We start from the raw sequence: 26,969 nt of genomic DNA on the forward strand, positions 1-26,969 counted from the left end.
AGCCTGGTGTGAATAACTATGTTACATGCACCCCTTAAAACCAAAGACACTGAGGCAAAATAGCCAAAAAGGACCTGTAAAATAGAGGTTGTTCCTTCTAAGGGCATCTCTGAAATCCTAACAGTCCTCTTTGTGGGCAAACAGCAGGGCTTGGCCTGTCATCTGTCCACAACACACCTACAATCTGCAGTGCATCTGATTCACAACACCACTGTGAGGTACAGAAGTGTTTTGCAGACGTGGGGGCCTGAGTCTAAGAGAGCCTCAGGTCCTCATCCAGGCTAAAATATGTCCAGCTCCCATGGCATTCAATGTCAGTTGAGTACCTAAATACCCCAGACCTTGGTGAGGCTGAGCCTCATTAATTTGTTCCAGATGAGAGAGCACCTGGGCACCTGCCTCATGGTTTAACAGCTGAAAAGCCTCTTTGGTCCTTCTGGGGCAGAAGAGGCAGAGGGTAAAGAGAGCTGGAAAACAGGTGGCAGAAGAAGGGAGGGACACCAAGCATTAAGGTTATGTGGGATCATAAGCTGGGTTGTGGGGCAGGAGGGAAGAACTCACATCTAGCCCCCCTGCAGGCAAGACAGCATAGGGAGAACCCCCAAAAAGCCTGCAGTAGACCCTACCTGAGGGCCACGTGGGGGGACTTTTAGGAATGCACTGCTCTGAGGATACCTTCAGGCAGCTTGCACTAGGCCCACACTGTGTGGGGAATGCGAAGAACTGTCTTTTGTTTCATGCCCCTTTGTTTTAACCTCTTGAATCAAAGACCCCAGCTGCTCCTCTAGGATCAGCTAGAAATTAATCCAATTAAAAAATAAATTCCCTGTGGATTCAAAACTCTTTGCCAGGTAGGGGGTATGGGCACACAGTTCCTTTCTTCTGCAAAACAAACTCTTTCTTCTAACCCACATTTCACAGAGGGCAGATACAGGCAGGGAAGCATTTGAAGCAAATACAACAAACAAATGGTCGGGATGATTTATAACCCTGATACCAACCCAGAGCTCACAGGCAGGATTGCAGCCTCTGTCTTCTATAGCCTGCATGGCTGGAGACAGTAGCACAATGCTACATGCTACCCTCCAACACAAACAGTCATTGAGCAACAAAACCCTTTGCCGCTTCGTTCCACTCTTTTGTTTTCCAGAGGTTTTGGTCACCCAGACTTGTGGAGCTTGACAGGTTAACCCACACTTCTTGGTTGCTGCAGAAATGATTAAACAGGGGGGGGGATTGTTTAGGCTGTGAAGCAGAAGGAATTCCTTTGTTTTTGTAGATCACTCCAAGGCAGCCGAGACTGCAGGGATGCCCAAGAAGAAAGAGGCATTGGCTGAGCGTGGAGATGAGTTTCCAAGGAGAGAGGTCATGCCACCCCTCTGCAGGCTATGAGATAAGGGGTAGGGGGACATGTTGTGCCTCAACTTCACAGCTGGAGAGAAGTTGGCCAGACCCTCTGGGTATAGGGGTGAGCAGGACCAGCTGGAGACCATACCCAGATAGCCTGGCTTCTCCTGCGAGGCTCAGCAAAGCCACAGCTTGTGCTACAGGGGGATCCCATCGCACCACCCTGAGGCCACACAGTCACAATGGGGTAAACTAAGGCCAAGGATAGATGGTGGCTTTGAATAGCCAGGGATTGGTGCCCCTAAGATCTCCTAGAAAAGGTGAAGCACTTATAACACAGCCACTTCTTCTTAAACCTGGCTTGCTTCCACCACCCAGTATGTCTAGTTAAGCTATACATCCTCACTCAAGGTGATTGGGGTCCTGAGATACTGGGTTGGACCTCTGTGAGAGTCTTACCTTCTTTTGCAGCCCCAAAATGTGACATCTACTAACTTATCTCCATTGACAGAAATTATTGGAGCGTATCTCAGGCAGCTGCTGAGAGGAGGAAAGTCTTACCCTGTTGCATTGGGGATACTGGAACCTTGGGACACCTGAAAACTTACTGTGCTGTAGGTGATGGTGAAAAGGGTCAGCAATAAGGTCCTGCGCTTAGCTTAAGGGGTGAAGGGAAGAAGAGGAGATCCTGGGGGTTTATCACACCATGCAAGGCTATATGTGGGGAGGGGGAAAAGTGCCCACAAACTTTACTTATAAGAGCTGGATCAGAATCAGGGAAAATTTAAAATTTAAATCTAAAAAACAAAAGAGAACCTGGAATGATTTGCTGGCCAGCATTGCCTTGGTTGCTGTTGGCATCAGGCTGGTGGTGTACGAGTCCTTCCACCTATCGGGAGCAGCACATTACCCAGGCATTCAGGTTCACAGCAGTTACTCTTGCTTTTTCCTTTGCCTGACACCCAACTCTGGGAGCAGCTTTGGATTCTGTGTCTAAAAAGTATGGGAAAAAGGCTGGCAGCAGAGATCAGACCTCCGGACACTGCAAAATGCCTCCTTAGCTTCTTAGCAGGCTCCAAGTCTCCGAAACAACGCTAAGTGCAAGAGAGCTGGTAAATTATTAAAACAACCTTGCAACAGCTCCAGAGAAACCACCAGCGCTTAAGATTCAAAGGAAAGGCTGTGGTGTGAGAATCCCCATTAGTAACAATACGCACAGTTTGCAAGAACATATGTCTCCGCATGGAGCAATCAACCAATCTGGGCTGTTTAACCACAATATTTCAAAGAAGTGCTTTTAATGCAGCTGATCCGTATGTTTATTTCGGAGCTGCAAAACGGGATTCTTCCCTAGCCTTTCAGAACATTTCTGTAATGGACTTCACCCAAACTACTGGGGAGAAGGCTTTGCTCCAGCAGAGAGACTGATAACAGATATTTTTTAAAATCAAAGTCATGACTGTGAAACAAGAACCCAGGCACAGAGAAAGTGCATTTGCCCTCTAAAATAAAAAGGCAAGAGGAGCAAGACCCCACTGGGGCCCTCTTAAGAACGGGTTTGGATAGAAGGTGCATGAGACGGGGACTGGGTGGCTGGGAAAGAAGGATTTCCAAGCCTCTTCTGATCCAAATACTTGAGCACACATTGAAAATACAGCCCTTTTCACCCTTCTTTCCTTCAAAATGCATGGGAGGCAAATATAAGCTCTTCTTTATTGATTGATTGAGTAATTATTTCTTTTAATAAAGAATAAGAGCTCCTTGTGGAATAGCCATGTCTTTGTGGGGAGGGGCAAAGGAGGGGGGTGAGGTCTGGTATCCTTCCCTGCTCGATCTAATCCTAATTAAAAATAAATTACATGCTGTATGGAACTTGAAATGGCAAAGATAATCCTGTTACACACGAGGGGCCGCCCTGCTGCCCGCTGCCCGCTACCGGCCGCTGGACCCGTCCCCAGGCACGCAGCCCAACCTGGTCCCCGGACCTCAGCCCGGTCCTGATCTCGGGCCAAGAGGTCTCAGGGGGACCCAGGGTGACCAAAAGGGGCCCGGCCTGGCCCGGGCGCTGCACCCCCCCCCCCCTCCACCCCTCCCACCCCACCCCCCCCCCCCCCCCCCCCCGCCCCGCTGGACAGGCGCCTGCGGAGCTCCGGCGGGCGGGAGGAAGGAGCCGCGCGGAGGCTTTTCGTATGGAAAGCAGGAGCTTGGGGGGCTTTAGTTGGCGGCAGAGCGGATCCCCGGCCCCGCAGCCAGAGCCGAGGCCTCATTTAAATCCCATTTCCATAAGCCGGAGCTGCGGGCACCCCGCCGCACATACAACACCCCATCCCACACACCACCCCCCCCCGCGCGTGCCGCCCAGAGCAGAGCCCGCGGAGCCCCGCGCAGAGCCCGCGCAGCCCCGCGCAGCGCCCGCGCAGCCCCTGGGTTGCTTATGCCGCTAATGCCACATCGCTTTGGGTTCGCGGAGGAGCGGGTGTCCAGAGGAAACCGGGGCAAGGGGGGAACGAACCGCGTCCCATTTGTGTCCCCTGCTTTGTGTCCCCTTCTTTCTTTAACAGGCAAAGAAAGAGGGAAAAGAAAAAAGGAAGGAAGAGAGGAAGAAGGGAGGAGGAAGGGAAGAGGAAGGGAAGAGGAAGGGAAGAGGAAGGGAAGAGGAAGGGAAGAAAGGGAGGGAAGAGAGGGCGGGAAGGAAGGAAGGAAGGAAGGAAGGAAGGAAGGAAGGAAGGAAGGAAGGAAGGAAGGAAGGAAGGAAGGAAGGAAGGAAGGAAGGAAGGAAGGAAGGAAGGAAGGAAGGAAGGAAGGAAGGAAGGAAGGAAGGAAGGAAGGAAGGAAGGAAGGAAGGAAGGAAGGAAGGAAGGAAGGAAGGAAGGAAGGAAGGAAGGAAGGAAGGAAGGAAGGAAGGAAGGAAGGAAGGAAGGAAGGAAGGAAGGAAGGAAGGAAGGAAGGAAGGAAGGAAAAAAGTGAGATGAAAGAGGGAAAGGAAAGATGAACAAGGGAGTGGGAAGCCAGGATGAAAGGAAGAAAAGGAAGAGGGAAGAAGGGAAAGGCGGAAGAAAAAGAGGGAAGGAGGCAAGGAAGAAGGAAAGGGAACTAAAAATGGAAGAAGGGAAAGGAAGAAAAAGAAGAGGGAATGAGGGAATGAAGGTCACACAGTTTACCGGGGACCCACCTGCCCCTGAGGAGCCCCAGCCTCCAACCCCACCGAGCATCCTGGCCATGGCTGCAAAGGCACCGAGAGGCTGCTCGGGACTCGGGGCTCCGCGCGGGGCCCCGGTGCCTCGCGGGGCAGATGGTTTCGTTCCCCCGGTTCGTGCCAGGTTTCAGTCTCATGCTGTTATTTTGTTATTCTGGAACGAGACTGGTGTTGCTTCCCAGAGAGGCCCTATTAGGACAAAAGGAAAATCCTGTGAATAGGCGTAACAGGGCACCAGGAGGGATAGGTCTTAAATGTATTTTAATATGAGCAGGGCATTGTGTGTAATTCAGCGCTCATCATCGTTTAGTCAAAGAGTTATGGCAGTGATTGGGAATGAATAGAGGGACATAATGGATACATGTGGCGTTTGCTCATTATATTCAACTTAGTCCAACTCCTCTGTGGAAACTGTTCAACTTTCTCTCCCTTTAGCCTGTCATAGTGAAATAATACAGACATTGGTCCCTCGAATGGGATAGCCTGCCATGCTATTATATTTCTTCAGCTAACGAGGGCTTCATAAGCCTTTGATACAGCCTGATCTTTGAAACCTTTCCAAATCTCCTCAAGCTTATGCTAAATCCTATTTGGAACTTTTTTTTTCCCTTCTTTTTTTCCTTCTTCTTTTCTCTTTTTTTTTTTTTTCCCCCTCCTCGCCTGCTAGTGCCCCAGGCTTAAGAAACCCGGGCGGTGACACGCATACTAAAGCATGCAGGGACACCTCCTGAAAGGCGACTTAACGCCGCTGATCACAGGCTCTCACGTGAGGAACACACCACTCCGGCCGCGCAGATGAATGCCGGGACCCTCCTCCCCGTCCTCAAAAACCCGCTAATCCGCGCAACCACCGCGCGACACGCCGCGACATGCACCGACAAGCCGCGACACGCCACGGGGCGACATGCCACGCCACAGGGCGGCATGTCACGACACGGGGCGACAAGCCACGGCACCTGTTCGACCTGCGGCACGATTAACAAACCCCGCCGCGCGTTATGCTCCGCGCTGCGCCAGCTCCGCTGCCGCGCATCCCGAGAGGGAGAGAAGACGGGAGGCAGGGGAAGAGAAGAATAGGAAAAATAAAAGAAATAAAGGGGAAAAAAAGGATAAGGGGGGGGGGGGAGGGATAAAGGGGGAAAAGCCCCAAACCCCGCAGAACTGATGAAGACAAAGGGCAGAGCCCCGCGCCCGCACCCAGCGGCCGCTCGCGCCGGACGCGGGAGCCGCCCCGTCTCGGGAACCGCCGCCTCCCATTGGCTAGGCCGCTCGTTCATTTGCATACCGCCGTCTATGAAAGGCGGCGCGGAGGCGCGTAAAGATGCAGACGGCGGTGGAAGGAGCGCGGAGCCGGGCGTGGTACCTCGCATCTCTCCCCAACACGCACAAACATCCGCACGGCCACCCCGGACCGCCCCGTCGGGCTGAGCCATGAGAAGCTCGCTGCGGCTGCTGGCCGCGGCCTGCCTGCTGGCCCTGTCCCGCGGCAAGACGGTGAGGTACCGCACCGACGAGGAGGGCGCGCCGGGCACGGTGATCGGCACACTGGCCGACGAGATGTCGGTGAAGGCGCCAGGGGAGATGAGCTTCCGACTGATGCGGCAGTTCAGCAACAGCTCGCTGGTGCGGGTGCGGGAGGAGGACGGGCAGCTGAGCATCGGTGAAGGGGGGCTGGACCGGGAGCAGCTGTGTGGGCAGGCCCCCCAGTGCGTCCTCGCCTTCGATGTAGTGAGCTGCTGGCGGGAGCGCTACCGCCTAGTGCACGTGGAGCTGGAGGTGCGTGACATCAACGACAATGCACCGCGCTTCCCCCGTGCCCAGATGACACTGGAGGTGTCGGAGAGCGCCGCACCTGGCACTCGCCTCCCTCTGGAGGTGGCTGTGGATGAGGATGTGGGCTCCAACTCCATCCAAAGCTTCCAAGTCTCCCTCAACAGCCACTTTGGAGTGGAGGCACAGACACGGGCAGATGGGGCACGCTGTGCTGACCTGGTGCTGCTCCAGGAGTTGGACCGTGAGCGCCAGCCATCCTACACGCTGGAGCTGGTGGCCAAGGATGGTGGCAGTCCGGCACGCTCAGGCACGGCCACTGTGCATGTCCGTGTCCTCGATGCCAATGACAACAGCCCCACCTTTGCCCAGAGCTCGGTCACAGTTGAGCTGCCTGAAGACGCACCGCCCGGCTCCCTGCTGCTCGATCTGGATGCCGTCGACCCTGATGAGGGCCCCAATGGCGAGGTGATCTATGCCTTTAGCAGCCAGGTGCCCCCCGAGGCGCGGCGGCTCTTCCGCCTCGACCCACGCTCAGGTCGCCTCACCCTGGAGGCCGCTGTGGACTATGAGCGCACCCGCACCTACGAGCTGGACGTGCGAGCCCAGGACCGTGGCACCAGCCCTCGTGCCGCCACCTGCACCGTCGTCGTGCGCCTCACTGATGTCAATGACAACGCACCACGCATCAGCATCAGCGCCCTCCGTGGGGCCGCCAGTGCCACTGGTGTGGCCTATGTGAGCGAAGCGGCAGCCAGTGAGAGCTTTGTGGCCCTCGTCAGCGCCTCAGACCGTGACTCAGGTGCCAATGGGCAGGTGCGCTGCAGCCTCCGTGGGCATGACCACTTTGCCCTGCAGCGAGCCTACGAGGACAGCTACATGATTGTCACCACAGCAGCGCTGGACCGCGAGCGCATCCCTGAGTATAACCTCACTGTGGTGGCCGAGGACCTGGGCTCCCCACCCTTCAAGACCGTCCGCCAGTACACGGTGCGGGTGAGCGATGAGAATGACAACGCACCGCTCTTTGCCAAGCCCCTCTACGAGGTGGCCATGCCAGAGAACAACCCGCCAGGTGCCTACATCACCACCGTGGTGGCCCGTGACCCCGATCTTGGCCACAATGGTAAGGTCACCTACCGACTCCTGGAGACACAGGTCATGGGGGCACCCATCTCCACCTATGTCTCTGTGGATCCCGCCACCGGGGCCATCTATGCTCTCAGGACATTCAACTATGAAATCCTCAAGCAGTTGGACCTGAGAATCCAGGCCACTGATGGTGGCTCCCCACAGCTGTCCAGCAGCACCCTTGTCAAAGTGAGGATGGTGGACCAGAATGACAACCCTCCTGTCATCATCCACCCAGTGCTCACCAATGGGACAGCAGAAATTGGAGTGTCCAGCAAGACCTCTCGTGACTCCCTGGTGGCCCAGATCAAAGCTCGAGATGCAGATGATGGGGCCAATGCTGAGCTCACCTTCGCCTTCCTGGAAGAGCCTCAGCAGGACCTCTTCACCATCAACCCAAGCACTGGGGACATCGTGCTGAGGGGTGACCTCTCTGAAGAGCTGGGGCAGCTGTTCAAGGTCATTCTCACCGTGACAGACAATGGCAACCCCCCCCTGGCCACAACAGCCACAGTCAGCTTCCTGGTGACTGCCACTGCTCCTTCCAGTATGCAGGAGATAGCCAAGCCTGGCTCCTGGGAAGGAAGGGCTTTGCAGTGGGACATCCCTCTGATTGTGATCATTGTCCTGGCAGGCAGCTGCACCCTCCTGCTGGTGGCTATCATCACCATTGCTACCACTTGCAACAGGCGCAAGAAGGGGAACGAGATCAAAAACAACTCATCCCTGAAGGACCAGATAGACATCTCCCACCTGGAGAAGGGCCAGCAGGAGGAGGGCAGCCAGAGGGGGAATGTGTTTGAGGTACGAACCTTTCCCAGCAAAACCTCTTTCACCAGCCCTGACCCTTCTCCAGCTGCTGAAGACACCTCTACTGCTGAGAGCAGCAGCGACAGCACTTGCCTGTATGAGGGTCAGAAGAGGCTGAGAGGACCAAGCGGGGAGGTAAGGTCCCATCTCAGGGAAAGGGAGCTGAAAGGGGTGGGAGTGGTGTCTTGGAGGATGTGAATCACAGAGGTGCAGCTCCGATATTGATTTACCCTTCACCACTTCCCTCTCTCCTCTCCTGTCTCCTTTGATCCTTTCACCTCAGCAGGGTTTCACTGCCACTCCAAGCTATGGCAAGGAGCCTGCTCCCCCCGTAGCCATTTGGAAGGGGCACTCATTCAACACCATCTCCGGCAGAGAGGCAGAGAAGTTCAGTGGCAAAGACAGTGGCAAAGGCGACAGCGATTTCAATGACAGTGACTCGGATATCAGCGGAGATGCCCTGAAGAAAGATCTCATCACGCACATGCAGAATGGTAAGGGCTCAGCCCCTCAGATGGACAGGCAGACAGGGAGGTGGACAGAGGGACCCATCCCTGGGGCACAGTGATTAGGCAGGGCACCTGGAGGGGGAAATCTGACTCTGAGTGCCTCAAACTGCCTTTTGATGTGATGCTGGTTCCTCTCCACACTGAGTGCCCAGCACAAATTAGCAGATGCTGAAAGTACTGTGGGATTGGAGTTTTTTTCCTCCCCAAAAAGCTTCCCTTAAAGTTAGGATTGTGAGGAGTGTCCCTAGCAAAAAGACGTGACCTTCCCAAGGGTGATTTGTGGTGCCATAGAGCATCACTCCTGACTCCCACCATCAGTGCACTGTATCATCCCATGACTGATAGCTCTGAGGATTACTGGTGATGTGGATTTATTCCTGCAATAATGACAGGTTTCTCCTCTCTCTCTTTCTCTCTAGGTCTGTGGGCATGCACAGCCGAGTGCAAGATCCTGGGCCACTCAGACCGCTGCTGGAGCCCCTCCTGCAGCCGAGCTAACCCGCACCCCTCTCCCCATCCCTCAGCTCCCCTCTCCACCTTCTGCAAGAGCACGTCCCTGCCCAGGGATCCCCTGCGCAGGGACAACTTTTACCATGCCCAGCTGCCCAAAACAGTGGGGCTACAGAGTGTCTATGAGAAAGTGCTGCACAGGGACTTTGACCGGACGATCACGCTGCTCTCCCCACCGCGCCCTGCACGGCTCCCCGACCTGCAGGAGATTGGGGTGCCCCTCTACCCAGCCCCTTCCACTAGATACCTGGGTCCCCAGACGGACACAGCTGAGAAGGTGTAGCCCAACACGCTCCCCACCTGAGTACACAACGTCCCTGCGCGCACATGACTAGGTCACTCCTGAGAGCCTTTAAGTTATTGACCGTATCTGGTGAACGTGTAAATATGCAAGATGTGCCTTAAAGATGAAGTTGTTGGGAAAGATTTCCAATCACATCAGTACTGTTTGATATTTGCAAACAAAAAAGAATTGTTTGTAGTTAATGTAATTTTTATGAAATGTGCAGTATTTAATTTTTTTTTCATGTTTTCTACATTGAGGGGTTGTTTTTTCCTCTTTTGGTTCACCCATGGCCTGCCATTTTTTTGTAGTGTTTTTAACCTGTACATTGTGTAATGTAATGTTTGTACATAATGAAAATTGGTTATATTTTTATATAATAAAAGCTTAAAAAATGGGAATTCTTGCCAAAGGAACTGTCTGAAAGACACAATAGTAATTAATAATAATATCCTGAATACGTAGAACCTTGTAAGGGAAATTCCTCTTTCTCTGTATAATAATAACTTAAGCAACCCAGTGTACTGAGAAGTTTGCCTTGCCAAATGTGACTTGTATTTCTTGAGTCTGTGGTGAAGTTAAATGTTATTTAATTGCCTTTGGTTCCTGTAATCTGTGTCACTGATGAACACTAATAAAGGTTTTGTGATGTGTCAGAGGATGTGTGTTCACGGATGCCATGCTTCAGGTCATAGAGATGTTTGCAGGTCAACAAAAGCATTTTGCACGGAGAAATGCAGTGGGGAGGAGCGTGAACGATGCTACTTTTAGTCTCACCCATCCTTCATCTCCAGCAATACCTCACTGCAGGTTTAGCTCTAGGGGTTTTAATGATGGGTTGCAGGCTGGGGCAAGGTCAATGTGACAGAGCTGGCCTTTGCTTTTTACTACCTGGTCTGAGCTCTTCCAGCTTGATCCTTCACTGGTGGGAAGCAAGGTAATTCTAGGGAAGCAAGGGAAGCTACATCCATCAGCTGCAGTGCTTGTGCTGTGCAAATACCTTTGCATCAGCAGCCACTCGAGCGCATTGCTTTCTGATCTGGCTGAGGTGTTGATTTGAGTTAGGCTGCACAGGTATGTGCTTAGATATTTATCCTTGTTAAGGCAGCCTTACTAAAGGACTTGCACTTGTGTACATACATATATATACTTCAAAAGGAAGGATAAGGTTATATTTGTGCATAAACCAGAAAGAAGAGATGTTGATTATGCTGAGATCCTGTGAAACGTATTTTGTCCCATCCCAGAAATGACAGTCCTGAAAAATAAATCACTCAGAGCTTTGAAATTCCCTGCCCTCAATGTTTCAGGCTAAAAGCAGATCTCTAATCGGTATGCTGAAATCAGTTACAGAGTAGCATTTGATGAAACAAACTGAAGCATAAGCTTCAGTGAGTTTCTTCCTGCGTTCAAAAAACATGCTTATACCACAGATAACACTTCTGTGGAAGCTTTAATGGTAGTTTGAACTTTTCCAAAAGGAAAAACTGCTCCTCACTTGGAGATACAGTTTCGCATTCTGAACAAATCAATAGTCCAGAAATTTGTACATGGCAAAGCTTTTGGGGTTTTTATCATTAACTCTTCATTTATATGTCTAATTAGTATGGTATGTATATAGAAGATGACTCACAAAGGAAGTATAAAGATGCCTTAGACATAAACAAGGCCCTATTAGACTGTGTCTCAAAATGTAGGTAGAAAACACTATCTCACCTGTATGTCCTTTAACCAACAGAAATTCCCTTTGCTCCCCAGCTCCCAGCTTTCTCCTGCCCACGTTGCAAGAATGGCAGAGCCTGACCAATTTTTTAGACAGACACGGTCTGAGTTTTAACAGGGTCTTCATAAAAGCCATTTCATGAAGATTTGTGGTGGGCAGAGAGCTTCAGAGAGCTTTCCTACTTGAAGGGAATTGAAATCAGGCTTATGCAAGACTCAGCTGGGAAGCTTTTATGGTCAGAAAAATAGGTGAGCTTTTCTAGCGTTCATCTAGACCCAGTAGTAAAAAAAAATGATGCATCTAATGAACTAAGAGGGTCGTCTTGGTTAAATATAGAGCTGAAGTTGTGGCTGAAGGGTGAGTGCTGAGAAGGAAGGCTGGGAGCCTCCCTGCCGGCTAATCCTCAGTGATGCAGAGCAGCAAGCCTGCATGTGAAGTAATTAGTCATAACACTGAATGCAGGAAGGGAAAGGCTCTCCATCAAAAAGCAGGGCAGCCTGATGAGCTGCTTATTCCTCATCTACTTCAAAAGCCTGGGTTACATACTGCAACACCTCCACAGCAGGTCCTCAGGCTCTCCTAGGGGAGTCTGGCAGGAGGGGTTCACTGCATTGGGTTGAGATGCCAAATTTATATTGCTGTCTGCAGCAGAGCCTGTGAGCTTCTATGGATGGGTTGATGCTTCTCGCTGCCTAACCAGGTATTCAGGCCATCCCAATATGAGGCAGTCTCTAAAGGGGTGAAGAAATAAAGTCTCCTGTTCCTTTTCCCAAAGCAGCTTTCAGCAGCAAGCAGCTACAGTCTCACTGGGGACAGAATTTCTCTCTTTTGGTCCTATGTGCTGCCAGGAACACGTGGAATTCATCTATGCAGCACTTAAATCAGAGCCTGGCACTTTGCAGGGACTCTCTGATTAGTGGAAATTTAGTGGTTAGTCTGTACCTCATCTGAGACCTTCTCATCTTAGATTGGAAACATGCAATGGAACAGCTTAGGTGCATCCTGATCTCCCCTTTCCCTGTAAGGGCAAGGGGCAGCAGCCCCTTTAATTTTAGATGCCTACAATTAGGTGGGGGAAATCCCCAAGCTCCATCAGATAAGAGCACACATCATTCAAAGTGCAGATGAGTGGAGGGGGAGCCCAAGGCATAGCTCCTCGGCAGATCCCCTTAAGTAAAACTTTTGTTCCATTGATGCTATTGCACTGTGTATGCCTTAGATTTTTTTCTTTGAGTTTTTAATAAACATAACTGATCTTTTTGCTAAAATACTTCATAAATTAATGCAGACCTATCAATTACATTCCACTTATTTACCGAGCATGGTGTGGCATCAGCCCTGTGTTGCATGTGGTGGGTGAGTGTGAGGCACAGAAGCTCTCCATCACAGAAAGCTGCTCTCTCCTGCCTGCCCTTCCCTGGCTCAGGGGGCAGAGGTGAGGAGGTGGAGTCACAGAGACACAGAGCAGGAGGCAGCACTCTTTCAGTGAGCCAGCATTAATTCCATGGCCCAAACTACCTACATCAGCTGGAGATCACAAAATCCCTAACACCAACCTTGAGCCTGCTCCTGCAGAAGTCTCTGGTAGTCACCTATGATGGAGCAAAGCAGTCTTGGCTCCCTTAGCAGACAGAGAAAAGGAACAGGCACTTTTAGCACAGCAATAATTTCCTTCTGAACCAGCCAGCTGAAATAGGTCTGGTGTATTGTACTGAGACATTCGCCATCTCTCCCTACATGCCGCCTGCATTGGCAGTAGGTGTTTGCACTGTGGATATCCAACATCTAGTGCAACAAATTTCACCCCGTATGTTTTCAAAACCTGCCAGGTAGTTTGCTCATAGCAATTGCCATAAGACCATCTGATCTGAGCATACTGTCAGTGTGGTAAAAAGGAGGGAGCTGTGACCAAAGTAGGTTAGATGAAGCTGAGAGATACCTAGTAGCATCACTAGCATCGAGCCAGGGTGTTTTACTCACAACCAGGTGCTGGTGTCCAGCCTCTTTGGCATCAAGGCAGAGAGCTAAAACAGCAGAAGTACAGAAGTGGGTAATTCCCAGACTCTTCCAGGTGCACCTGCACACCCATCAGGATGTAACTGCAATTCCCAGGACACACAGGAGTGATGCTACAGCAGCAGATCCATGAAATGCCTTTTCTCCTGAGTGGCCCAGAGATGTTCTAGGACTGTGGTCTTACAACCACCACCCTGGAGACCTTGGGCAGACATCCAAATCTGCTTTAATTGTCAATAAATTGAATTAATTTTCCCCAAATATAGCCTGCTTTGCCTGTGACAGTAATAGGTAAGTGATCTCTCTGTACCAATATCTCAGTCCATGAGCTTTTTCATCTGATTTTCTCCTGCTGTCCTGTTGAGGAGGGGAAGTGAGTGAGCAGCTAGGTGAGTCAGCAGTCTGACTGCTGACCAAGGTCAATCCCCTACACACACCAAGGAAACAAGATCCCAGAGATGCCTTCTGTGGCACTTCAGCCAAAAACGTGAAGTCAAAATTCCCACTGACCTGCTCTTCTTTCCCATGCCTCTTGAATGCCTTCAAGGATGTTTTGTGTTTAACGACGTGCGATATTGTCAAACACCACTGTGAGGTGCCTGATTCTGGTTTCTGCTGTGCATGCTCTAGATGCAGGACTCCTAGTGAAATGAGGCACCAGCACTCATGCCTGTAAGTGGATATGGCTGTAACCTCCAGGATCGGGAGGAAATAATCATCATTATTTCATGACTCCTTTGCCACCAGCACCCAGGAAAGTCACCTGCCCATGGGCAGGTGTATGAAAGTACCAAAACCAGGAGGGATTCCACAGGTTTAGCTCAATCAGGGGTCAGGTGGATGTCAGACACTATCAGGAAGGAGGCAAAGAGGGAGAAGGCCCCCAGGGCCTTGGAAGAAGGCAGGACTGTGCATTTGGACAGCAGGCAACAAGTAGTTCGGTGTCTATGTAACACCTCTGAAGGCTTCTATGCAATTTCAGGGTTAGCCAAGGAGGACCATAATGCTTTTTGGATGATTTGAAGGCTTGGCATCACTCGTGATAATGCCTGCTCACTTCTCAAATGGCACAAAACCCCAAATTTAGGCTGGACTAGCAACTGGGGAGATGTAAATGTTACTTGCCACCATATATGCCAAGGTCTTCAAACCTTCTTTATTTAAGAGGATGCTTTGGAGAAGCTCCCTGGAGTTGGAATTCTCTCTCCTTAAGCAGTGATAAGGATCCCTCCACTTGCCCATCCTTCCCAATGGATGAAGAAAGCTGGTTTTGCATTCATGCCCATGTTGCCCATGGCAGTGGGATCCCGATCACAATCAGTGCTCCTGGGGAATGCTTCCCATCCAACATTAATCACGTTGGGAGAGTTCACAAGGAGCCAGGGACCCAGGCACAGCCAGGGAGGGATGCAGGGATTAGGAGGGGGACTGGCTTCTGTGGTCTCCCCCTGTGCTGCAGTGCATGGGGAGGATTAAAATCCTGGGAGGTGAACTGGAAAAGGAGCAGATGGCCAGCAAATTGAGAAAAGCAGTGATTTAGCCTGGATGTGAGAAGCCAGTGGGCTCGTTCAGTTGGTAACTGTTAATTATTTTTGAGTGGGCATTGGAATCCTCAGGGTCTCAGGCATGAACACCCATTTCAGGTTGCCTGTCTGCTCCTGCTGAGGTAGGCAGAGCTGGCTGCTGTGTCCTGACGGTATTTTTTGAGTAAGGAGGACTTACCAGCCCCACACTTGAGGCAGGGAAACAGCCCTGTCTGCTGCTATAGTCAAATGCTGTTTAAGGATGCAGACATTTCTGTGGCAACTCCATCTTGCAGATTTGAAGGCAGGTCTCTCTTCCAAGCCTTTTCCCCACAGGCTCATGCTCTGTGTAGAAATACTCCTTATTGTTAAAGCAAAATGGCTCAGGGGTAACTTGAATTTGCTCCTGCAGGAAGAGGGGAGTTTTGCAGGAGGCCAGCGGAGGCCACGATGACGGACAACTCTGTAAAACTCCATCAGAGTGACAGAGAGACACAAACAGAAGAAGAAAGGGCAACAGCTTCCTCCCTTCACTTGAAAAACTCTTCTCCCTCCCATTCACAGTGAGAGGAAGACAAAGCAGGGAGTGTGGGCGTCGGGGGAGATAGACCCACATGACATGGGACTAAGCTTTCGAGAGGATGCAAACACACAATGGTTTTGAAGGACGACCTCCAGCAAAATAACCAATTTTATCATGTACAGAGGATCCTCAGCTTAGTTCATGCTCTCTTTTCTTTTAAAACAGTCTATTTGATTTGGAGGAAATTGAAGAATCCTGACCTTCCAAAAATCCTACAGCAGATGCTAGGAGCAGGGTCAGTGGACAGCTAGCTAGAGAACAGTATGAGGAGGCACCTCCACAGATCAAGATCTTAACATTGGTTTTGCCTGCAAATCTTCTACTGCCTAAATCTCTGCATGTGGGACCACTTGGAGTGTGGCCCTTGAGTGGGGGTATCCCATCTCCTCCTTTTCCAGAGTTTAATTTCACTGCTGTACCAAAGATGTTCCTCCTCCCTTCCTCGGGAGCTCGACCACTTCAAAAATGGGATTCAGCCAGGGCTGGCAGCCTGTCTGAGTAATGCACGATAACAAGAGATCTGAGATACTTCCGAACACGCAGCTTGGCAGGATGTTAATTAAACCAGAGTAACACTACCTCTGCTGTTTGCAGGGCTGTAACTCATTGGATTTTATGAATGCCCAGGAGGTAAAAGAACACGTCCAAGGCCCCACAACACATATACGAGAAAGCTGGGAGTAAATCCAAGTGCTTTTTGTTTACGTATCAGTATACAACCTGGCACCTATGATGAATTCAGGACATGACCAGATGGATGCACCAGAGACCTGTGGCATGAAAAGGCAGAAAAATTGTTTCCAATTACTTTCCTTGAAAAGGAAAGAGCATCTTTCCTCCATCTTCTCACACCCACACCAGCAGCAAACCATCACTGTCCAAATTGCCTTTGTAAAGGTCCCCATGGTCCCACACTCCCCTGTCAGACGGTAACAAAGAGGTTCCGTCTGTTGCTTCCAAATTCATGGCTCCTTTGGGTCCTGAGAGGGCCAGGATTCTGCTGCATTTCACCACCCTGACGTGAGCTGGGTTTTCTTAGCAGTTAGTTATTTTTATTTATTTAACTGCGTAAACTGATTAACCATGTAACAACTTTAATCAATTATCCGTGGCAAAGAACTTCTCTGCAACTTAATTAGCAAAGTTCTTCCCTGACCTAGCAGTATCTGATTGCATCATATAAGAGCTTAACTTTCAGATGGCAACACAGTTCATTAAAAATAACTAATAGCTGCAGGGTTTAAAGATGTAAATGTTAATTTTCTTAATGAGAAAAAAAAGGGCATGCAGACTCTACCTGTCTATATTCATTATACTGTGTCCACATGGGATGACTCACATTTGCAAAACTCAGGTTTAATTAACATGCTTATTTTTACAATGATATTTCTCATTATAATAAATTAAATGTTTAAACAGACAGTGCAAACATTTTGATCCAAGACAAAAATGCTTGCGCAGTGATAGTTTAAGCATTTAATTTATTATAATCCCTTCCATAACAAATGCCTTAGAAGCTGGGTTTTTTCACTGTGAAAGGCTATTAGTATTATTTCCTCTGGTAATGTTTAATCCCAGACAATCAAAAATGTGAGGCGTGAACGAAATTGGACTGGAAGCAATGATGATAAATGAGATAGTGAAGGAATCTGCCTCCGCCGGTAGCTGCGCTGGAGCCTGCAGCTGGTGCCAGCTCTGCAGCGGAGCTGTGCCCTGGCAGCCCGCCTTGTCATTAGGCGCTCATAAGCAAATTAATCAAAGCACATCAACTAATCCAAAGTATGTTTGGTGCCCGAGAGCAATTACCCCGACCCTATCCACCACCATCCAGCATACCCCAGGGCAGGGGGGTCTTGCTAAAGGGTTTCTTCCAGTTGAAGTTTGCTTTCTTTTAAACTAGCCCCCTGAGATGTCCTGGCTAGGGACAAGGGATGGATGTGGCTCCTGATGAGGACAAAGCCCCAGATCCCACACGGACCCCTGTACCACTCAGACAGGGCTGCCACTAGATGGAGGTGCGGGTCCAGCCCAAAACTGGGGCCAGGATTTCAGAAACATCAGTAATAAGTGAAAGCAGCAGATTCAGGAGACTCAAACATCCTCCCCCATGAAAGCAGAGTAGGACAGGGTTAAGCTAAAATCGTGATGTCTTGTAAGATGTAGAAGCACTCTGGTTAACGCAGCTCCTTATTATCATGGGCATTCCAGCTTGTGTATTGGTTCAGGATAGGAGGCTCAGCCCTGAAATCTGCAGCTGCTTTATACCCACTGCAACAAGGTTCAGCTGCTGATTTCTAAATCAGTTCAGTTGCTGATTACTCCTGCATGGTCCTGGGGGCACGCCGTCGCAGGGAGGGTGTCCATCACCACTTGGTGTAACTTCACCAAAGGTGATATTATTCCCCAAAAGGATGCCAGCTGAGTGGGCTCCTTCAGCTCTCACCCAGGACTGGGCCTGGGACTGGGACATGAGGGCTTGTGAGAGGACTGCAGGGCATGGCAGGAGAGGCCAGGGGCTCCCCAGGGGCAAGGAAGAGCAGGAAAGGATGATCAGCCTGGCTGGGAGCTATGCCCAACCTCCACCTGACTTACCCTGGATTTGTGCCCCTGGAAAACATCTCCTGCACCTCCTCAGAGAAAGTTTCCACCTGTCTGTGGAAATAAAAGGGCCAGGAGGCATATTCCTCTTCAAGTGCTCCAAGACGAAAATTCCTGCGATGGGTAAAGCCAAGGCAGAGTTGTGCAATCAGGTGAGAAAAGCTCAAGTGTTCACTTTCCCTGAGCAGTTAGAAAATACAAGGCAATGAGTTGCCTGGGCTGGAGGCAGGCATGCAGGGACCCACTGTGGATTCCCAGTATACAGCCACCAGCATCCCCTACCTCCATCTCACTCTTACGTTCAGGAAATCTCCCACCCTGGTGCAGTGGTCTGGAACCTCCTTTTGATTCTGGTTATGCATCAAAAGGAATGTGACCAGCAGGTAGAGGGAAGTGATTTCTCTCACTCTACTCTGCTCTTTTGAGACCTCACCTGGATACTGCATCCAGCTCTGGGATCCTCAACATATGAACATGGATCTGTTAGAGTGAGTCCAGAGCAGGCCATGAAGATGATCTGCTGGATCACCTCTTCTATGAAGACAGGCTGAGAAAGTTGGAGTTGTTCAGCCTGGAGAAGAGAAGGTTCTGGGGAGACCTTAGAGCAGCTTCAGGTGCCTGGAGAGGCCTACAAAACTTCTGAAGAGGGACTTTTTGCAAGGGCATGTCATGACAGGACAAGAGGGAATGACTTTAAACTGACAAAGGGGAGATATAGATTAGACATTAGGAAGACATTCTTTACTGTGAGGGTGGTGAGACACTGGCACAGGTTGCCCAAAGAAGTGGTGAATGCCCCATCCCTGGCAGTGTTCAAGGCCAGGTTGGAAGGGGCTTGGAGCAACCTGGTCTAGTGGAAGGTGTCTCTGTGGCAAGGGGGTTGGAACTAGAGGAGCTTTAAGGTCCCTTCCAGCTGAAATCATTCCATCATTCTGTGATTCTATGGTTCTATGGACTGGTATTAAACAACCTTAGCTGTACAGGATATTTCAGTGATGCTGAAAAGTTAGTCTGCAAGTTACTCCAGTTTAGCATGTAATTCAAAAGTATGTAATTTGAATTAATAAATAAAGCCGTTTAGGGGATCTCATTACACTGTGAAGAGCATTAGCAAAACACAGGTTGTCAATCAGTTCAGCCCGTTGACAAGCTAGAAATCAGCTGATGGTCCAAGCTGAGCCAAAGCAGCAAAGGAGAAGAGAAATCTCTCCTGGATTTACCTTGGCTGAATGACCCATGACAGTGATTTTTTAAAGAAACATGCATTAAAACATTCACGGATAAATTACCAAGTGTCCCCAAGCCACTGAATTAAACGTGGGGGTTGCTCATGGTCTGACAAACATCCTGCCAGGAGGCACCCATTTATTTTTCATTGCTTGCTGCTTGAGAAATTGCTGTGTTCACAAAAACTCAGTGGATTAATAAACCAATCCCAGTGCTTAACTAATTGCAAAAAAGCCGAAAAGTGAATCCAGTAGTAGTACGATAGTCATCACAGAAATATCCACCGACTTTGGAAAATTGAGGGAGCAACATTTCTACCTTGGAGGCCCACGTTATGTAGGCCACAGAGTGCCTTGGGTGTTTCTTAAAGTCCTTGAGTTTATTCATGTATTATGTCCTTGGATATTCAGTATATTTTTCCAGCAGGCAAGAAACTGGGGCTTCTGTGTACGAGTTTCATCTGCTCAGAATGTGAAGAAATATAGATCCCCTTAGCACATTCTGCTACAGTAGAAGCAAAGTGTAAGAGAAAAATTCCAAATATGTAGATTTAAAAATAAAAACACAGAACTGTTTCCTCCCTGAAAGGGATTTGAAGGAAAAAATCCCTGAGCTGCAGATAGGTCTAGACTTTAATTGTCGAGCTGCCTAAGAATGGTTGGCCCGAGGTCATTTTAATCAGGTTGCATGTCAGCTTCCAAAATCTCCAAATTAGCTTACAGCTCGCGGTGAGAAAGATGTTTTTCTTTCCTGAAGAACGCAAACAGATCGTTGTGACATGTTCTCAGTCATCATGACAGATCCTATCCCTGCTTTGCGCTGTGAGCCGAGAAAGAAGTCAGATGCTTCTTCGGCTTCTTCAGAGATCTGGGCATCTCCCAGTTTGTCAGAGCTGGGGATGGAGTTCATAGAAATCCTTCTGAAAGTGAGGTTTATATGCAAAGACTCTGATAAAAGAGATTGACCTTAATTGGGAAGCAAGTCTCCTTCACATTTTTTAACAACCTCCAGGCCTCCCTAGCAGTCTGATGAAAGGGAAGTTGTGAAAAGAAACAATCTGTATTTATGCAGCAGGAACTATCAGATCCTGAGCCGCGTGGAGAATGACAGGGAACCGACTCATCCTTTTTAAAAAAAGGATTAATTTGCCATTTTCTCCCCGAGTTTGTGAAAAGTAAAGGCTGTGGGTGGATTTCAAAACAGGCTGAGTGCTTTGGTTAGATTTACGGCAGGCTCTGAGCCCATGTGAGACTCTGCTCCCAGGGCATCCTCAGCCTGTGTGTCCACTTCAGTCCCTTGGCTTTAGCCCATTGGGATGCTTTTTTCTTTTTACTTCCCCATGTTCATTTTATCATCTGCATCAGTAAATGGCTCCAAGAGGATCACAAGGAAAAGAGGAAGCAGGAAGACAGGAGCTGTGGTGGTGACTTGGTTTCATGTTGATGGATTACCAGAAGGAGAGGCAAGCACAAATTCATGACAACTGGCTGATAGTGGGGCATATCTCACCTATCTAGTAGCCACCAAAGGTCTGCACCTAAATTAGTAACCGGCATTGTCTTGTTCACAGAAAAAGAGAAAGAAATTGACGGCAATTCCTCCAAATTCTAGCTGCTCCCCCTTTCTCTTAACTAGTTCAGTACCTTATTTCAGGAAAATTAATCTAGTTTTCCCTAGCAGCGGCTGAGGGCTCAGTGTTGCCTGCAGCTGGGAAAGCACACAGGCAGAAGCAGAAGCCTTCCCCCAAGGCCCTGGCATGTCACAAACGCAGGCACATGCCTGGGCAAAGATGGACCTGGGACTGCTTTGCCAAAACAGGAGAGAATGCTCTGTTCAAAAGGGGCTCGTGCATTCTTCACAAAGGGGCCATCCCAAGCAGTTGACATAGAATCATAGAATCATTTAGGCTGGAAAAGACATTTAGGATCATCAAGTGTAACTGTACACCTGAGACTGCCATGTTCACCCCTAAACCATGCCCCTAAGCACCACATCTACATGTCTTTTAAATACTTCCAGGGACAGTGACTCCACCACTTCCCTGTGCAGCCTGTTCCAATGCCTGAGCACCCTTTCGGTGAAGAAATTTTTACTAATTTCAATCTGAACCTCCCCTGGCACAGCCTGGCTGCGCTACAAGAGGCCGTTATCTCCTGTCCTATCACTTGTTACTTGGGAGAAGAGACCAACCCCCACCCCACTACAACCTCCTTTCAGGTAGTTGCAGAGAGCAATAAGGTCCCCCTGAGCCTCCTTTTCTCCAGCCCAAACACCCCAGTTCCCTCAGCCATTCCTCATCACACTTGTGCTCCAGATCCTTTACCAGCTTTGTTGCCCTTCTCTGGACCAGCTCCAGCACCTCAATGTCTCTCTTGTAGTGAGGGGCCCAGAACTGAACACAGGATTAGAGGTGCAGCCTCACCAGTGCCAGTACAGGGGGATGATCACTGCCTTGGCCCTGCTGGCCACACTGTTGCTGATACAGGACAGGATGCCGTTGGCCTTCTTGGCTGCCTGGGCACAAGCTGGCTCATGTTCAGCTGTCAATCAGCATTCCCACGTCCTTTTCCGATGAGCAGATTTCCAGCAACTCTTTCCCAAGCCTGTAGCATTGCATGGGGGTGTTGTGGCTCATGTGCAGGACCTTGTTGAACCTCACTGGTTCAACTGGCCTTGGCCCATCAACCCGTCCCATCCACATGCCTCTGTAGAGCCTAAGACATAAGACTCCCAGCCTTTAAAATTTCATAGGACAAGACAGTGACAGCATGTGGGGTGTCTCTGTCAGGACAGCTCCTGGTATCAGCAGAAGAGACTGTATTTTCCCATCCCCACTTTTTTCTTCTGTGGCTCTGCAAGCCAAGAGAAGTCACAACCATATGTCTCTGGGTGGAAGCTGCCAGTTTCTTTTTCCCGAAGGCCTCCATGTCGACAGCAGAAAAATCTTCATCGTCCCTATTGTATGAGTTTGAGGACTCTTTTTCTTCCTTGGCTCCTTGCCATTAGCTCTGGTGGGACACAGGGCAAGGCAGCAGTGCCACACAACCCAGATGTCAGCAAACTGTTAATCCCAAGGGACAGAACCCTGGGGTGAGATTCCCGCCACAACTTGTCCAATTAGACGGCTTACCTCCTACTTCAGCCATTCCAGACCTAGCATATTTTATTGTTCAGCCTCTTATTTAAATGGCTGGGAAGCTCTGGATGTAAGCACACAGAGATTACTGCTTCAATAATGGAGTCAGGCACGCTGGCTTTACTTCACTTTGCTAATAAAGCTGCAAAATAAATCTGTTGACTCTTCTCTCACCAGCATCAGCCCCATGAGGCTCTCCCACATCTTGCCTGGTGATTAGAGCAGAGGGCTGGGAACATGGGTCTGGAGTCAGCCCTTAATGAGCTGCCCGTTCAGCCTGTTTCACTTGGGGCTCTTGACCTCTTTGCACCTTGGCCAACTCAGCTGTAAAACTGGCTAAAGGGTAAACCTCATGGAAACCAGCCACCGTGCCCCAGCTGAGCCTTGAGTCCAGCTTTCATGAGCAAACATGAAATAAAAATCAACAGCAATTTGGATCTGCGGTGACCCAGCTCAAATGCCACGAGGACGTTGGGCCGTGCCAGTGCAAACAGCATCAGTCTCTGGGGTCCCCTGTTACAATGTCAGAGCAAATCTAAGCAATGTCCCTGCTATTTGTGCTGCTGTGAAAAAAATAGGTGCTGCAGACACCAGCGCAGACAAAGCAAAGTGGTGCCAGCTCCAGTACATGGATGCATCAGCACCTGCAGCACTAAGCGGCACTGGGAAAACCTGGTGGCATGTGTACACCCAAGTGGGAACGTGGTTCCCCAGCCAGGGGAAGCGGGGTCCCTGTTGCACTCCCAGCATCTAAGCTGTGAGACAGCCTGCAGCCCATTTCGAGTGAGGCTCCCCATAGAGAAACCAGCATGAATGATGCCAAGGACAGGAAAGCCCTAGTACCCTCTCACACCAGTCCGAAACATTTCCAGCCTGCCCCACAGCCACCATGGCTGCAGCTGCTAGCACCTCTGTAGTGCTCATTGCTCAGTGTAACAGAAGGAGATGAAAGGAGGAGCTTGTGCCAGGTACATCTTGTTTCCTGTGTAACACCTTCTAGGTACAATGCAGATGCTGAAGAGAAGTCCTGCTTCTGCCATCTGACCCTGCCCAACACACTTCTACTCACATGAAACAAAGTTGTTTCTCTCGAAGCTGAGAACCATCAAGAGCTTTTTCCCCTTTAAATGGGAGGTTGCAGGTCAGACTCAGAGATGCCAGAACTGGCAAGCTGGCACTCTATGGGAAAGGCGATGAAGAAGGGAGAAGCACCATCCCTTGGGATTTCAGCAGTATGGGGATCAGCTTTGCACATGCTGTTTGTCACAGCTTAGTAAATTAGAGCAAGCAACTGTTTCAGGCAGAGCAAGAGCACCTAGGATCCAGTCAGTTCAGCTTCCACATCTTCTCTGCACATCCTCATGCAGTCTTCCACTGTGCAGCTGTGTGGAGATGAGACACGTGGAGCAGAAGGCTCTTCCTTGGGCATCAACAAGAGACCCAGATGTTCTTCTCTGGATATGTCAACATTATCCCACCTTGCACTATGCAGGCACACACAACTAAGCACAGACTTGGAAAGGGCTGAGGTTGAGAACTGTCTCATAAAGCCTTCTTCATATTAGGTACCTTCCATTTATAGCCCCAGCTGCCCTACAAAGTGCCCCTTGGTGACTGAAGATTTGTAGATGTGGAGAAAAAGCTGACATGAGCTTCTTCTGGAGCTGGGAAGGTGGGTATTTGCATGGTATTTGCACTGTACAGAGTGCTGGGGCTGATGCTGGTGGCTGGGTGTGAGCACAGACCTTCAGCATACAACAGAGATCTCTGTTCTGGTGTACGGATCCTTTTGCTGAGGATTTTCCATCCCTTGAGGAAAATATGCTAACAGGCTTTAAATAATTATACAAATCACATTGCAGGCAAACCCAAGCTGATCTTTAAAATGCATTATCCTCAGAAGGTGAGAGAAATGCTCGGTGCTTTACTCCTTCTTCTGACCTCTTCACACATTAACTAATTCATCACATGAGGGACCACCCAGCGGCTTCTCAACCACAGAGCAAAGGCTATGCCAGCCACCTCTGTCTTTAAAACCAGTATTGCCACAGCTGGAGGCCAGGTTTCTTCAACGCCAACAAGAGCAGGCAGTGAGGGAACAAAGCTCTTTTCATCAGGCCAAGCTTGCATGGGGGACATCAGTCCCACAAAGCCACTTTGCTGGTCTCGGCCAGGAAGAGCAGGCTTCCCTTACAGCAACAGGATGCTCTGGGGGAGCACAACACCTCCTTGCAGGAGAGGGGAGTCATGTGTGGTCATGACTGGTGACAAGTGTGGCGTCTGTGGGCAGACAGAAGGAAATCAGCCACCTCGAGCACCTCCTCTGGGCCACCGAGGCCATGAGTGGTGGAGACCTTCAAAGAGAGGAAGGCAGAGCAGCTGCGAGGCAGTTCTCTCTACCTAGTGTAATACTGCACAGTATTTATCTAGCTCTCTGAAAGCTAACTCTTCTTTCCCCAAAACAGCACCAAAACTAACTGGAACACATCCTTATGGTCTCTGCCAGACTGTGCAAGGACAGCAAGCAGCTTGAGGCATCAATGAGTAGAAAGCCTTGCTGGCAAGGAGCAGGGAAAGGCCAAGACCATCCTCAGCCCTCCCTGATGTCGCCCCAGCACAGTGGTGGGGCTGGGCTTTGCCCCTGTACTTGCAGGACCTCAAGGAGGACAAACTGGTGGATAGAGGCCACTGCCACCCGCTCTCCAATTACTCCATGTTCCTGCAGTGGTGTGTTCTGGCTCCACTGCTCTCCCTCATGCCATGCATGGCGCAGAGCAGACAGGCTATAGCACATGGAGGTTTAATTATTTGGCAGTTCACAGGCTGACATTCCTCCCTCCGTCCCTCACTCTTCCAGGCCGTCCCAGGTGGAAGGTCCCCAGCTCTCTTAATGCTATTTTCTCCCCTCAGCAGTCCACACTGGACACACATGAGGAACCTGCTGCTCCAGATTATCAAATCATGTCTTCAGGAAAGGAGATTGGGCCCCAGCCAGGCCAAAGTTATTATCATTGTTCTTGCTAGAGCTTGGTTTTGTAATGAAAGCCATGGAGGGAGGACAAGCAGTGCCCAGAAATGATGGCTGCTTTCAGTCTCTCTCTCCCCTATCTTTCATTTCTCAGGGAAATACCTATCCAAGCGGTCCGTGGCTCCAGTTAAACCATGGCGCCGTCTACTGGGTTCTCCAGCGAGAGCTTACCAAGTTTCTGCACTATGTCCCACCCTAAGCACAGAGTTGTTCAGGGGGAATGCAACTCTCTCAGCCTTCAGTGGGGAACAGAGAGGGTCTTACTGGGCATGCCACAGTCTCCATGGTCATTTCTGAGCAACCTCAAAGAAAAGGGATGTGAATTGACAGAAAAACTCAATGCAGCACTAAATATAGCAAGAAAACATGGTAGTTTCTTGGTTTATTCACTTTCCCGGGTTTAGTTTCCTAAATCTGAGGTGAGGGACGGTTTTTGGGAAGGTTTTGGCTTTTTAAAATACAGATCTGGATCCAGGGGAAGAACGATTATAGACAGGATTTTAAAAAGCCTGATACAAAAGGCTAAATAAAAGAACAGCACATGGATGAATAAGGATTGAATTTGCTGAAATTAACTGCACAAGTGCCTCACAAAGGTAATGAAAGCAAGAAAAATTCAATGTTTAAAGTGTGTCAGAAGGGTGAGGAAAATATACATCCCAAGAGACTGGATTTGTGAAAAACATTCCGGTGCTGCAGGCGCCTCCAGGACAATCTCATTGGAAATATTCTGTAAAGTCAGGTCATGAAATTATTAGGAGAACAGTGCAAAGATGGAAAAAGAGAAATGCAGTTCATTCATGGGTGCTTTCAGATGAGGGGAAAAAAAGCCAGACTTGGCCTTTGCTACAAAGCAAAAGAAACTTAGTGGATTTCTCATCAAAGTATAAAGAAGCCTCTAGGAAAGAAACAGATTGATGCTACCAAGTTGTTTAAGATAATAACTACCTCCAAAGCACAAAGCTGTGGTTGGAGGTTAAGAAAGAAAGTAGCCTATGAGCAATTTACACGGAATAGCTACAAAAGCGACCGCATCGTTAAAGGTAGGAATGAAAGCACGTAATGACAGATAGCTATTTTATTTTATTTCTTTAATTCAAGGAAAACAGAAGGCACAGCCACGAGCTAGATTAAGAAGAATAAGATGAAGACATATGGATAGATGGGATTCAGCCCTGGGGAAAAACAAATCAGGCTTTAGTGTCCTGGGGGGAGGAAGAGCAATCCACGATGGACCATATGTCATCACTCGACCACAGGAGAGCAGAGGTAGGATTTGGGATGAGCAATGTCCTGCACCAAGCATGTTTTGGGACATCCTTTAAAGTGGGGCCAGCTTGGCTGCTGGGTTGCACCCCATGCAGAGTAAGCAAGGATGTCTATTTTCTCCAGACAGCAGCATCAGAGCAAGGTTCTTGTGGGGTTTCCCAGGGAGAATTACACACCTACCATGAAAAACAGTGGGTTTGGTGTTTGGAATTTTGTGTGTTGCTGGTCAAAGAAGGGAGGATGGAGTCAGCACACTCCGCACATATGGCAAGGTAGCAGAGGAGGAAAAGCAAGCATCCTACGGGCACCA

General features: G+C 49.5%; 1 protein-coding gene across 4 annotated transcripts; it reads left to right on the forward strand.

Annotated features, from left to right (window-relative positions):
- Positions 1-5,881: 5,881 nt before the first annotated feature.
- PCDH8 (protocadherin 8) lies at positions 5,882-10,217 on the forward strand. 4 transcript variants are annotated; one of them, XM_057409688.1, is made up of 3 exons: positions 5,882-8,389; positions 8,538-8,748; positions 9,183-10,217. In XM_057409688.1, the coding sequence occupies exons 1-3, from the start codon at positions 5,975-5,977 to the stop codon at positions 9,554-9,556; spliced, it is 3,000 nt and encodes a 999-aa protein (XP_057265671.1). In that variant the 5' UTR covers positions 5,882-5,974; the 3' UTR covers positions 9,557-10,217. The 4 variants fall into 4 exon arrangements, with proteins under 4 accessions (XP_057265671.1, XP_057265672.1, XP_057265673.1 ...); XM_057409689.1 differs by having other exon boundaries at positions 8,541-8,748; XM_057409690.1 differs by having other exon boundaries at positions 5,882-8,248.
- The last annotated feature ends 16,752 nt before the right edge of the window (positions 10,218-26,969 follow it).

The sequence above is a fragment of the Pezoporus wallicus genome, unplaced genomic scaffold (genome assembly GCF_028554395.1).
Source record: "Pezoporus wallicus isolate ANWC-B61680 ecotype Strahan unplaced genomic scaffold, APGP_CSIRO_Pwel_v1 contig_2543, whole genome shotgun sequence".
NCBI lineage: Eukaryota > Metazoa > Chordata > Aves > Psittaciformes > Psittacidae > Pezoporus > Pezoporus wallicus.

Excerpts from the sequence above, each read along its gene's own strand:
- PCDH8 (XM_057409688.1), top strand. The coding sequence starts at position 5,975 with ATGAGAAGCTCGCTGCGGCTGCTGGCCGCGGCCTGCCTGCTGGCCCTG. Across the intron at positions 8,390-8,537 it reads TGAGAGGACCAAGCGGGGAG|CAGGGTTTCACTGCCACTCC; the intron begins GTAAGGTCCCAT and ends CTTTCACCTCAG. Across the intron at positions 8,749-9,182 it reads CATCACGCACATGCAGAATG|GTCTGTGGGCATGCACAGCC; the intron begins GTAAGGGCTCAG and ends CTTTCTCTCTAG.